The sequence below is a fragment of the Acinonyx jubatus genome, chromosome D3 (assembly GCF_027475565.1).
Source record: "Acinonyx jubatus isolate Ajub_Pintada_27869175 chromosome D3, VMU_Ajub_asm_v1.0, whole genome shotgun sequence".
NCBI lineage: Eukaryota > Metazoa > Chordata > Mammalia > Carnivora > Felidae > Acinonyx > Acinonyx jubatus.
Window position 1 is genome coordinate 64,361,507 of NC_069392.1, and position 14,057 is coordinate 64,375,563.

At 40.2% G+C, this 14,057-nt stretch overlaps 1 protein-coding gene across 9 annotated transcripts in view; it reads left to right on the top strand.

The window, feature by feature from the left end:
• Positions 1-14,057, top strand: part of LOC106972961 (urea transporter 1) — a 53,512-nt gene that overhangs the window by 24,320 nt on the left and 15,135 nt on the right. For all 9 annotated transcript variants that reach the window (XM_053205530.1, XM_053205531.1, XM_027068887.2 and 6 more), the window contains 3 exons: positions 9,973-10,129; positions 10,818-11,007; positions 13,439-13,567. In XM_053205530.1, the coding sequence (XP_053061505.1) occupies positions 9,973-10,129; positions 10,818-11,007; positions 13,439-13,567 (476 nt within the window). The remainder of the gene's footprint in view (positions 1-9,972; positions 10,130-10,817; positions 11,008-13,438; positions 13,568-14,057) is intronic.

The following is a 14,057-nucleotide window of genomic DNA, read 5'->3' on the forward strand; positions in this document are numbered from 1 at the left end:
TGAGTTCTGGAGCAAGTTGTCAGGATTCAAGGGGTTCTGGAAGTGTTTAGTAGTTTAGAACGCATGGTTCCTGGGGTGGGGTGGGGGTGCCACAGCAGCACCTGTCTGCTTAACTTGGGAGAGGAGCCCTCTCTCTAGGGCATGGTACCCCAACAACTCATCCCAACATGTGGGTACTGGAGACACAAATCACAATAAGACTTCTATGGCTGTGGATTTAGACAAAAAAAAACCCAGGCTTTAACGTTGGGTGGCTCCGCAGGGAGCTCAGGCCATGCAGGTTCTCAATCACGTCTGGCCAGTTAGAATATCAAGTCTGGCATCTGTTATCTCCAAAATCTCTGAGGTGGTGGTGTTTTTTAAATAAATAAATAGATGCCAGAAATTTCAAGAACATGAATTTGTTCACTCTGGAATAACCTATACATTTAATTGTTTCTGTAGTTGATGGAAAACTTGTAATGTTTTCATTCAGTGCTCCCTCTGTAGAAACTGACTTCCTCAATTACAGAAACTCGAAGCAATTGTGTCTGAGGTCCTTGACGTTGCCTGGGACGAATCCTGATGCCTCTCACAGATCAGTCTAGCTTTGCACGTGGGTCACTAGAGCTGAGGAAGTTACTGAGCAATACAGTCAGTTATAAGATTTAAAGAGGAAGATATATGAAAATAAATGATAGCTATCACTTAGATTATAAAATAAAAGATAATTTTCCTAATTGCTTAGAATTTGAATAGTTTTCCATGTTTAACTCTGGGGCCAGCTGAGCTCCATATAGGCAAAGTTTTGATTCCTGACCTCCTACAGCAATTTTCAATTTAAGAATTTCTTAATGCCAAGGTTCATTGGAAATCTCACAAATGCTGGTGTCTAACACTATTTTGCCAAGACGAAATGAGCTTGCTCTAGAATTCGTTGCATAAATAGCTTCTGTTTTGCGTAATGATTAATGGCTGGCCATTGTTTAAAAGTGGAGCAGTTAGTTGGGCAGTGAAAGAATGGAATTGAAGTGTAATGGTTACTCAATAAAAAAATCAGTGACCCACATTGATTTCTGTACTTGAATTACCAGAAGCCAAAACTAGACAGGACTGCAAAAAATAAAAATTTTGAAAAGGCGTAACTTTATTATCTTTTAATAGGTGTTTGTTGGCTATGGTAAATGCAACAGTGATGGGGTCAAAAATAGTCATGAGAACCCCTTATGCACAGCCTGGCCACAGAGAGAAGATGAGCTGGTTTATCTGCATAGATTTGGGGTATTACATGTCTTATATGCCTGTGGCTTCAACATTCCACTTGTGCCTCCTGGGATCTGAGAGTTTTGATGTTTTCCTACTCCCTGCTCGCCTGGCTGTGCTCTTGGCATTTCTTGCATGCTCACGGTGGTCTTGCTATTGTCTTTCTCTCTTTGCCTATCTCTGGGATTACCTCATTGGTATTCTTCATTTGTTTCTACCATTGGCACGATGAAAACTTCATTGTTGTCTGGTGGGTACCATTCTGGTGATGCTGGTGCTTTCCTATCATATAGTTATCATGAGAAGGGAAGAGCCTCGTAGTGAACACAAGCCACGGTCATATTAGCATTTTCCCAAGGCACGCTGACTATAATCATGCCTCGTACGTTCTTATGTTTTACAATTCCTAGATCACAACTCTTTGGTTTTCAATAGCTTGGTTCACTTTTACCTTTTCCAGTGTCTATACTTTGTGGAATATTATCCTTGTCTGTTTTTCAACATTTAAATAACAAATCCCCAAAACAAAGAATGTCTGAGGCAGTTGCCCGATGTGGGGACATATTCAAGCAATCTTTGAGTTGGAGAGTGTCTATGAGGGGCTTTACTTAGGCTGTGTCAACGCATACAGACTGTTTTGTAAACAATTCTGCCCTTTCAAACCTTAAAATCTCCAGCAATTTTCCATTTTTTTGTGTGTGTAAAATAAAAACTTAATTTTACAAGGCTGCTTGGGACTTCTAGGAAAGGTGGTGGAGTAGGAAGACTCTAAGCCCACCCTGTCCCATGGATACATCTAGCTAACACTCACTTCAATGTAAATAACCCAGAAACCACCCGAAGACTGGCAGAAACAAACACCACAGCTAAATGTAAAGAAGAAGCCACATGGAAGAGGGTAGAAAGGGCAAAGACACGGTCAGGAGCTAAACGAACCCACAGGTTGGTCCATGGCCATGAGGGAGTCCAGGGCACAGAGAGAGGACAGAAACAGACCCCTGGACCAGGGAGCCCACACAGGGAAGACAAATCCCCATAACATTTGGCTTTGAAAACCAGAGGGACTGAATTTCATGAGTTCTCACAATGAGCAGGACTTAAAATCTGAAACTTTAAAATCAGCAGACTTGGCACTAGGAGAACAGAGCAGGAAAGAGGAAACTGAGGCCCTGTGCTTAAAGAGACTGCACAACAGCCCTGTAGAGGCGCAGCAGAGATGCAGCAGTTTGGAAAACGCCTGGAACATGCAGGAGAAAGAGTTATCTACTCGTCTCAGAGCACGTCCTGGAGGGACAGAGATCACTGGGAGACCCTCCAGGCACGAAGGAGCTGGCAGGTGCCACTTCCCTCCCATGCCCCCCAGCATAAAGACACCACCACCTGCAGGAACCAGAGAGGCACTTGCAGTAGCTACCTAACTTGCTAAAGCAACTCCCCCGCTGATCCACCCCCTGCAGACACACCTGCCTCAGCCCCAACAATGCAGGGCCCCTTTTGGCTGGAGCCCATTCAGGGCAGTGCCACAGGCCTGTCAGAGTACAAGCAGGCCCAACAGGACAGGTGGTGGACTCCCTCCTGACCACCACTCCAAAGTGACTCCTGCCCCGGGGAAAGGGAAAGATAACCACACACACCCGTGAGACTACAGCCCCAGCAGTGGGCTGGGGGAAGACATCTGTCTGACTGCAGGCCCTGCCCACCAACAAAAGCCTCTCAGTGGACAGCACGGGGAGAGCACCCTGCAGATGGGTGCTACCGCATCTCTGGCAAATGCCTGGTCTGACTCAACTCAAGCCCCAGGCGTCCTCAGACTGGCCCACTAACACCACACGGACCAAACCCTGCCCACAACAGGCAAAGAAAGTCGCTGCAGATGACCGGACTGAAGGAGAAATCAGCTCAGTCACAAAAGCTGGATGCACACAGCACACTTAGAAGACACCCCTGGAGCACCAGGTCCTGGTGAACAGGGGACGCTGCACTGCAGGGCACTACAGGACCTCTTCATAAGGCCATTATTCTCCAGTGCAGGAGACATATCTGACTTTCCTAACACAGAGAAACAGATGCCAAGACAGACAAAATGAGGAGACAGAAGAATATGTCCCAAATGAAAGAACAGGACAAAATCACAGCAAGAGATCTAAGCTAAATGGAGATAAGTAATATGTCCGATAAAGAATTTAAAGAAATGATCATAAAGATACTCACTGGACTGGAGGAAAGAGTGAGGGACAACAGTGAGACACTTAGTGATGATAAAAAAAGAACCAAACAGAGATGAAGAACACAATAAATGAAATTAAAAGTACACCAGATGGAATAAATAGCAGACTAGAGGAAGCGGAACAAATCAGTGACCTAGAGGACAGAGGAAAGGAAAGCAATCAAGCTAAGCAAATAAGAGGGGAAAAAATTATACAAAATGAGAATAGACTTAAGGAACTCAGCGACACCATCAAGGGTAATAACATTTGCATTATAGGGATTCAGAAGAAGAGAAAGTAAGGGGGGGCAGAAAATTTATTTGAAGAAATAATAGCTGCAAAATTCCCAAATCTGGAGAAGGAAACAGAAATCCAGATTCAGGAGGCACAGAGAGCCTCCAACAAAATCAACCCGAGGAGGTTCCCACCAAGACACATAGTAATTAAAATGGCAAAAAGTAGTGATAGAATTTTAAAAGCACCAAGAGAAAAGAAAACGCATACAAGGGAAGTCCCATAAGGCTATCAGCTGATTTTTTCAGCAGAAACTTTGCTGGCCTGAAAGGAATGGCATGATATATTCAAAATGCTGAAAGGAAAAAAATCTGCAGCCAAGAATACTCTATCCAGCAAGGCTATCATTCAGAATAGGAGAGATAAAGAGCTTCCCAGACAAACAGAAGCTAAAGAAATTCATGAGCACTAAACCAGCCCTAGAAGAAATGTTAAGATAGGAGACTTTTTGAGTAAAAAGCAAAGACCACAAGTAAGAGTAAGGAAAGTAGGAAACACAAAAGCAGTGAAAAAAAAAAGTGTATCTGCAAAAATCAGTCAAAGTACTCACAAAATAAAAGGATGTAAAGTATGACACCATATACCTAAATATAAGGGCAAGTGGAATAAAGAAGAGGTTCAAACTTAAGCGACCATCAACTTAATATAGACTGCCAAATGCAGAAAATGTTATATACAAACCAAATGATAATCACAAATCAAAAACCAGTAATAGATATGCAAAAATTAAAGAGAAAGGAATTCAAGTATAAAACTAAAGAAAACCAACTAATCGTGAGAGAAGAGAGCAAGAGAAAAAAGGGAAAGAGAAAAACCACAAAAACAACCATAAAAAAGTAACAAAATGGCAATAAATACATACCGATTAATAATTATCTTGAATGTAAATGGACTGACTGCTCCAATCAAAAGACATAGGGTGGCAGAATGGATTTAAAAAAAAAAAAAAGACCCATCTAGATGCTGCCTGCAAGAGATTCATTTCAGACCTAAAGACACATACAGGCTGAAAATAAAGGGATGGAGAAGGATTTATCATGCAAATGAATGCAAAAAGAAAGCCAGGATAGCAATACTCAGATCAGACAAAGTAGACTTTAAAACAAAGATGGTAACAAGAGACAAAGAAAGAAACTACATAATAATAAGGGGAACAATCCAGCAAGATAAAACAAGTGTAAATATTTATGCATCCAACATGAAAGCACCCAAATACTTGAAAAAGTTAATAGCAAACATAAGGAAAATAATCAGTAGTAATACAATAATAGTAAGGGACTTTAACATCCCACTTAACATCAATGGACAGATCATCCAAATAATAAATCAATAAGGAAACAGTGTCTTTGAATGACACATTAGACCGTATGGATTTAAGAGATACAGTGAGAACATTCCATCCTAAAACAGCAGAATACACATTCTCTTCAAGCGCACATGGAACATTCTCCAGAATAGATCACATGTTAGGCCACAAGTCTCAATAAATTCAAGAAGACTGAAGTCATACCATGCCTTTTTTCTGACCACAACACTGTGAAACTACAGATCAATCACAAGAAAAAAATCTGGAAGGAACAAAATACATGGAGGTTGGATAACATGTTATCCAACAACGAATGGGTCAACCAAGAAGTCAAAGAATAAATCAAAAAATTCATGGAGACAAATGAAAATGAAAACACACACACAAAATAAAGGAAGAAAATGAAAACACAATGATCCAAAATCTTTGGGATGCAAACGTGGTTCCAAGAGGGACGTCATATAGCAACACAGGCCTAAATCAAGAAGCAAGAAATATCTCAAATAAGGAACCTAACATTACACCTAAAGAAGCTAGAAAAATAACAAGAAACCCAAATCAGAAGAAGGAAGGAAATAATAAAGATTAGTGCAAGAATAAATTATATAGAAATTTTAAAAACAATAGAACAGATTGATGAAACCAGGAGCTGGTTCGTTGAAAGGATCAACAAAATTGATAAACCTTTAGTCAGACTCATCAAGAAAGAGAGAGAGAGAAAGAGAGAGAGAGGGAAAGAGATAATTAAAATAAACAATATCACGAAAGAGGAGAAATAACAAGTGACATTGTGGAAATACAAAGGATGGTAAGAGAATATTATGAAAAATTATATGCCAACAAACTGGACAACCTAGAAGAAATAGATAAACTCCTAGAAACATATAACCTCCAAAAACTGATTCAGGAAGAGATAGAAAATTTGAATAAACTGATTATCAACAATAAAACTGAATCAGTAATCAAAAACTCCCAACGAACAAAAGTCCAATACCAGATGGCTTCACAGGCTAATTCTACCAAACATTTAAAGAAGAGTTTAATACCTATTATTCTCAAGCTATTCCAAAAAAATAGAAGAAGGAAAACTTTCATATTCATTCTACGAAGCCAGTATTACCCTGATACCAAAACCAGATAAAGAAACTACAAAAAACAGACTACAGGCCAATATCTCTGATGAACATGGATGCAAAATTCCTCAACAAAATATTAGCAAGCCAAATCCACCAATACATCAAAAAAATAATTCACCATGATCAAATGGGATTTATTCCTGGGATGCAAGTGCAATATTTGCAAATCAATCAACATGATATATCACATCAATAAGAGAAAGGATAAAAACCATATAATCCTTTCAATAAGTGCAGGAAACGCATTTAACAAAGGACAGCATCCAATTATGATAAAGAAAAGTCTTAATAAAGTAGATTTAGAGAGAACATACCTCAACAGAATAAAGGCCACATATAAAAACCACACAGTTAGCATCATACTTAATGGTGAAAACTTGAGAATTTCCCCTTAGATCAGAAATAAGACAAGGATGTCCATTCTCACAGCTTTTTTTTAATGTTTATTTATTTTTAAGAGATAGAGAGACAGAGTGAGAGCGGGGGACGAACAGAGAGAGAGAGGGAGACACAGAATCCGAAGCAGGCTCCAGGCTCTTGATAGCTCAGAGCCCAATGTGGGACTCGAACTCACAAACCGTAAGATCATGACCTGAGCCGAAGTTGGACACCCAACCGACTGAGCCACCCAGGAGCCCCTCACCACTTTTTTTTTTAAAGTTTATTTATTTAAAGAGAGAGTGTAAGCAGGGGAAGAGTAAAGAAAGGACAGAGAGAGAGAGAGAATGCCAAGCAGGCTCTGCACTGTCAGTATGGAGCCCAATGAGGGTCTCAAACAAGCATGAGATCATGACCTGAGCTAAAGTCGAGTCAGATGCTTAACCGACTGGGCCACCTAGGCACCCCCACTCTCACCACTTTCATTCAACATAGTACTGGAAGTCCTAGCCACAGGAATCAGACTACAAAAAGAAATAAAAGGCATCCAAACTGGGAAGGAAGAAGTAAAACTGTCACTATTTGCAGATGACATGATGCTATAAATAGAAAACCTTAAAGACTCTAGCAAACTACTAGAACTGATAATTGAATTCAGTAAGATCCCAGAATACAAAATCAATGTATAGAAATCTGCTGCATTTCTATACACCAATAATGAAACAAGAGAAAGAAAAATTAAGAAAGCAATCCCATTTACAACTGCACCAAAAATAATAAAATACCTAGAAATAAGCCTAACCAAGGAGGTGAAAGACTTGTACCCTGAAAACTATAAAACACTGATGAAAGAAATTGAAGATGACACAAACAAATGGCAAGATATTCCAAATTCACAGTTTGGAAGAACAAATATTGTTAAAATGTCCATACTACCCAAAGCAGTCTATAGATTTAATGCAATCAGTATCAAAATACCAACAGCATTCTTCACAGAACTATGACAAATAATACTAAAATTTGTATGGAACCACACGAGACCCCAAAAAGCCAAAAGAATCTTGAAAAAGAAAAACAAAGCTGGAGGTATCACAGTTCCAGATGACTACAAAGCTGTAGTAATCAAAACAGTATGGTACTGGCACAAAAACAGACACATAAACCAATAGAACACAATAGAAAGCCTAGAAACAAACCCGCAGTTATATGGTCAATTAATCATCAACAAAAGAGCCAAGAATATGCCATGGGAAAAAGTCTCTTCAATAAATGTTGCTGGGAAACCTGGACAACTACATGCCAAAGAATGAAACTGGACCTCTTGCTTACACAATACAGAAAAATAAAGTCAAAATGGATTAAAGAACTAAACATGAGACCTGAAACCATAAAAATCCTAGAATAGAGCACAGGCAGTAATTTCTCTGACATGGACATTTCTAATATTTCTCCTGAAGCAAGGGAAATAAAAGCCTAAATAAACTATTGGGACTACATCAAAATAAAAAGCTTCTGCACAGCAAAGGGAACAACCAACAAAACTAAAAGGCAGCCTGATGAATGGGAGACGATACTTGCACATGACATAGCTGATAAAAGGGTAGTATCTAAAATATATAAAGAACTAATAGAACTCAAACCCCAAAAAACAAATAATCCAATTAAAAATGGGCAGAAGACATGAACAGACATTTCTCCAAAGAACACATACTGATGGCCAGCAGACACGTGAAAAGATGTTCAACACCACTAATCATCAGGGAAATGCAAATCAAAACCACATAAGATACCACCTCACACCCATTGGAATAACTACGATCAAAAACAGAAGAAGCAGCAAGTATTGGTGAAGACGTGGACGAAGAGGAACCCTCACGCACTGTTGCTGAAAATGCAAACTGGTGCAGTGACTGTGGAAGATAGTATGGATGTTCCTCAAAAAATTAAAAACAGAACTACTCTATGATCCAGTAATTGCACTACTTGGGATTTACCCAAAGAATAAAAAAACACGAACTTGAAAGGATACATGTACCCCTATATTTATTGTAGTATTACTTACAATAGCCAAATTATGGAAACAGCCCGGTGTCAATATAATGGAATATATGGTCCATCAATGATAGTAATATTCATCTATATTTTTTATATATGAATGATCTTTTTTGTGGCTGAATAATATTCCATTATTGTATATATTTTATATAATATAAAATGAAATATTATTTGACCATAAAAAAGATGTGATGTGATATACAATGGAATATTATTCAGCCATAAAAAAGAATGAAATCTTGCCATTTGTAACAACATGGATGGAGTTAATGCTAAGTGAAATGAGACAGTCAGAGAAAGACAAATACCATATGATTTCCCTCAAATGTGGATTATAAGAAACAGAATAAACGAACAACAGAAAGAAAAAGAGACAAACCAAAAGTAGAATCATAACGATAGAGAACCAAGTGATGGTTACCAGAGGGGAGGTTGGTGGGGGGATGGAGGAAATAGGTGAAGGAGATTAAGAGTACACTTACCATGATGAGTACTGAGTAATGTATAAAATTGCTGAATCAATATTGTATGCCTGGAACTAATATAACACTGTATGTTAACCATACTGGAATTAAAATTTTAAACTTAATTTTTAATTTTATTTTTATTTTTTTTTTAATTTTTTTTTCAACGTTTATTTATTTTTTGGGGGACAGAGAGAGACAGAGCATGAACGGGGGAGGGGCAGAGAGAGAGGGAGACACAGAATCGGAAACAGGCTCCAGGCTCTGAGCCATCAGCCCAGAGCCTGACGCGGGGCTTGAACTCACGGACTGCGAGATCGTGACCTGAGCTGAAGTCGGACGCTTAACCGACTGCGCCACCCAGGCGCTCCTAAACTTAATTTTTTAAAAAAGGCTTCTTCTCTCGGGAAATAGCTGTTTGGTCTGCATTAGTGAGCACCATTTTGTAACCTGACGTTTGGCTCTTTAACTGACAGCATGAAGCTTCAGTACTTGGTCTTAGCTCTTTCTATATTATTAGTTGACTCAGTATGTTGAAATTAACTATTTTTCAGTCTTTCCCATTAGACTGAGCTCCTTGAGAGCAGGAGGTAGGTGCTCAATGAATATTTGTTGAACTAGAAATGGACTTAAGAAATTCAAGGCCAGAACCTTCTCATGGTAGCATTAAAGGCAGTGATGAAAAAAGTACTATGGGATTTGGATGTGGACAATACTCGCCACGACAGTGTTTCAGGAGGAAATCGATGCTTTCTTAGTCCCCTGGGATGTCATGGTCTAAATGAAGTGCTTTTAAACTCATCCTCTGTAGCTACTGTAAGCAGGCCCGATGCTGGCCAGTCTTGAGTGCTCTGGCTTAGGATGTTTATGAGTTCTGTCCTTTCCTGAAGGAGCCAGAGGAAGAGCTATCCATGGAGAATAGCCCCACTATGGCTAAAATGGACCAGGGTGAAAATCAGGTTTTACCAAGTCCAAGAAGAAGACGCCTCCCCAAGGCACTTGGCTACGTCACCGGTGATATGAAAGAATTTGCCAGCTGGCTTAAAGGTATTTATGCTTCCATCCCTTGGGTTGATGGGGTAGGTAGCGTGGGGTTCTTGTACTCATATCTTTAGTTATATTCCCTTGACTTTTAACTATTCCTCTCCTCTCCAGTTTTTAACTTTTCGTTTTTTTTTAAGATTTTATTTTTAACTAATCTCTATACCCAACATGGGGTTCAAACTTACAACCCCAAGATCAAGAGTCACATGCTCTACCGACTGAGCAAGCCAGACACCCCTAACTTTTTATCTTCTAACCTGCAAGCCCCTTGCAATGTTTTGCTTTTTTATGGAGATAGTGGTCAGGATCAGGGCCCTGTTCATAATAGAGGAAGGCACCTGGTTCCATCCCATAATTTCAGCACTTAAAGACTGAAGTTTTATTATTGGTAATTCATTTCTTTGACTTAAGAGTCTTTACCACTGAGCATGGTAAATAAGTGCATTCTGTGCTTTCTGCAGTGGAGATTCTAATAGGGGCAGTGTGGGTGGAGCATAAAGAAACAGAAGGGTTTCAGGGATCTGAGGACCACTAAAAGGGAAATGACTCAGAGGGAAATAGCTTAGGAATATCAAAACTTAGTTCACCTTTCTCAGAAGGGGTGTTGATTTTACTCAGGGTGGGCACTAGGCATGGAAAAGAGAATCTTGCCTTGTCGATTCCTTAGCTCTGCGTATCTCATCTCTTCCAGACAAACCACAAGTGCTCCAGTTCGTAGATTGGGTTCTTCGGGGCATATCCCAAGTGGTGTTCGTCAGCAACCCCATCAGCGGAATCCTGATTCTGGTGGGGCTCCTCGTCCAGAATCCCTGGTGGGCTCTCAATGGCTGTGTGGGAACAGTGGTCTCTACCCTGACAGCCCTGTTACTTGCTCAGGACAGGTAGGCGCATCCATTCAAGGCTGCTCGTCTTGCTTCTGAGAACACAGGAGCCAACCAGTGACTTTGGGAACCAGTGATAAAGTCCCACTCTTCCCAGAAAACCTACCTTTATTCCACAGAACTCTACATTTGTCTTGAGTCAGACATCAAGGGATCATCTATATCCCTTATTATTTCTCTTTCATCATTCACTAAATCATTCTTCTTTAGTGATTAATCAGTTATTTATCATGAGCATTTTGTTTGGGCATGAGTTCTTAAAAAGTCTTGATGGCTTAAAATTAAAAAAAAAAAGTTGGGGGGCGCCTGAGTGGCTCAGTCGGTTAAGTGTCCAACTTCAGCCCAGGTCATGATCTCACAGTTCGTGAGTTCAAGCTCTGTGTCGGGCTCTGTGCTGACGGCTCAGAGCTTGGAGCCTGCTTCAGATTCTGTGTCTCCCTCTCTCTCTCTGCCCCTCCCCAGCTCATGCTCGCATGCTGTTTCTGCCAAAAATAAACTAAAAAAAAAAAAAAAAAAAAATTAAAAAAAAAAGTCTTGATGGCTTAAAAAATTCCACTAATTCCATTATATCTTGTTTCCATGCTTAGTTTAGCAAATTCATTCTTTATAGACAGTGTAAAGGTTAGCTCAGTTTCTAGAAAGATGAATAATCACAAATTCCAAGTTAGTAAGTTCTGACTTACGAAGTGTTTGTGTGTTTTCTCAACTACGTGTTAGGTTAAAAATAGCACATACATTTTTAAGTTTACTTATTTATTTTGAGAGAGAGAGAGAGAGAAAGAAAGAGCAGGCAAGTGGGGGAGGAGCAGAGAGAGAAGGAGAGAGAGAGAATCCCAAGCAGGCTGCACGCTGGCAGCACAGAGCCCAGCTCAGGGCTCGATCTCATACTCGACTCAAAAATAGCATGTACTTTATAAATTGATCTGTCATTGAAGAAGTGATAAGCTGACTTCTACAATGGGAGAAGACAGCTCCTGACTTCCTAGTTTTATCAGGGAGGCCACTGGTCTTCTAGATGTCCAGGATCAATGCATAAGCACCAGTGGATGGTCATTGTAATGACTCAACTCTTATAACACTTACCATAAATTACCTAAGGAGCTAACCAGAAAAAGAATCAGAAAAAGTTCCACTCTCCCATCAGGTCCAAAGAGCCTGATTTGTTCTCCATAGCTTACGTTCAGTCCTATTCCAACGCACATCAGGAAACAGTCTATTCAGTATGGAGGTGTGGTCCAAGACTGCGCCATATCAACTATTCCTTCATTGTTTTGTTCAAGTGGAAAATGACACATTTTCCTTATCAGGTGTTATTTAAAAATCAAGCCATATTTACACGTGTTGATTTTCAAATCTCTTTTACTCTCTTCAGTCCCAAAGGACCGCATTAAAATGGCAATCCTGTGTTAAGCGAATCCACATCTTCCTGCTGCCTTAAGTATGGCATTCTGCAACTTGCAGACGTTGCCATTAAAGCAATGGCAGTCAAGCATCAAGTCTCCAAGTCCCTTATTAGAAGATGAGTTTTTGCATAGCTGTCCACCGTCCTCATGTATAGTCCCAAATTCTAGAAGACAGTATCACTTCTGGGGTTAAACCAGTACAAAGCCCATCACTTTCTACCTGTCCTGATAGATTAGTTAGGGGAGACCAAGGACATTGGACAGAGAGTCCCTCCTCTCATGCTCTACCCAGGTGAGTGTAAGCGATACCACCTTGCTGTTGTACTGGTACCTACTGCCCCCGCTAAAGCTCTCACACCACCCAAACAACCCCTGTAGTGTGGCCTCTGGCTATGTCACCTTCCTTCGGACCCTGCACCTAACCTCACATACTCACTCCACCATCTTTGCACCCGGTGACCCAATGACTTCATCCTTTAACTCAGCCCTTCGTGGTGTGAGATGTCAGCTCTTAGAGCCCTAGGGGGCCTGGCTTGTCAGCCTTGGGGCTTATTCTGTAGAAGCTGTTCTATTTCTCACTTAGGGCTTCTAGTGCCCTCAATTATGAAACGGGAACCATTTGGGTCAGGAGTAGAAAATTGCCAATAGGACAACCTTCAGAAGTGAGGTGAAATGCTGAGAAGCATAAAGAATTCGGTGCTAAATGTGCACGTAAATGGAGTACCCTGCCCAGGAAAGGTAATTGTTTTTCATTGCAATAACTTGAAAATGGATATTTGGAGACGACCAAGTAGAGGTGCAGGAAGATGAAAATGTATGCTGAGCTGGAAGATTAATGTTTATAAGGTCACAGATGCTACAGAAGTGAATTTACAATTCGACAATCTTACACCTCTAACCAAGAATGTCAGAATTAGGAAAGTCTCACATAAGAGCTCTGAGGCCCTTAATGATGCAGGTCAGAGGCCCTTAATGATACAGAAGAAATAACAACTTTCCAATGTCCATGCTGTGCCTCTTGCCCGCAGGTCAGCAATTGCAGCCGGGCTGCAGGGCTACAACGGCACCCTGGTGGGAATACTCATGGCTGTCTTTTCAGACAAGGGCAACTATTTCTGGTGGCTGTTATTCCCTGTGTCTGCTATGTCCATGACTTGGTAAGTTATACCTGGTTTTCAAAATGCCTTAAAAAAAACATGTATAGGGCCAAGAGAGAATGGGGAGTTAGTGTTCAATGGGTACAGAGTTTCAGTTTTGCAAGATGGAAAATGTTGTATGAATGGACAATAGGGATGGTTACACAACAATGTGAATGTGCTTAATGCAAGTGAACCGCACCCTTTAAAATGGTTAAAATGGTAAATGTTATTATATATTATATTATATATAAATATTATATATATATATATATATAAATATGTATGTGTGTGATGGAGTCTAAAGATTTGCATCTCTAACTAGTTGCCTGGTGATGTGACTGATCCAGGAACTACACTTTGAGAACCACTCTATGTGTGTGTCTATATGAACTCTCCCTACCCACCTGTCCCTGCTACCTTCAAAAAATTTATTTACTGAATTCAGTTCCTTTTTTTTGTTTAAACCTAAATCCTTCAATCCTTCACACTAGTTCCTTAAACCTCCTCC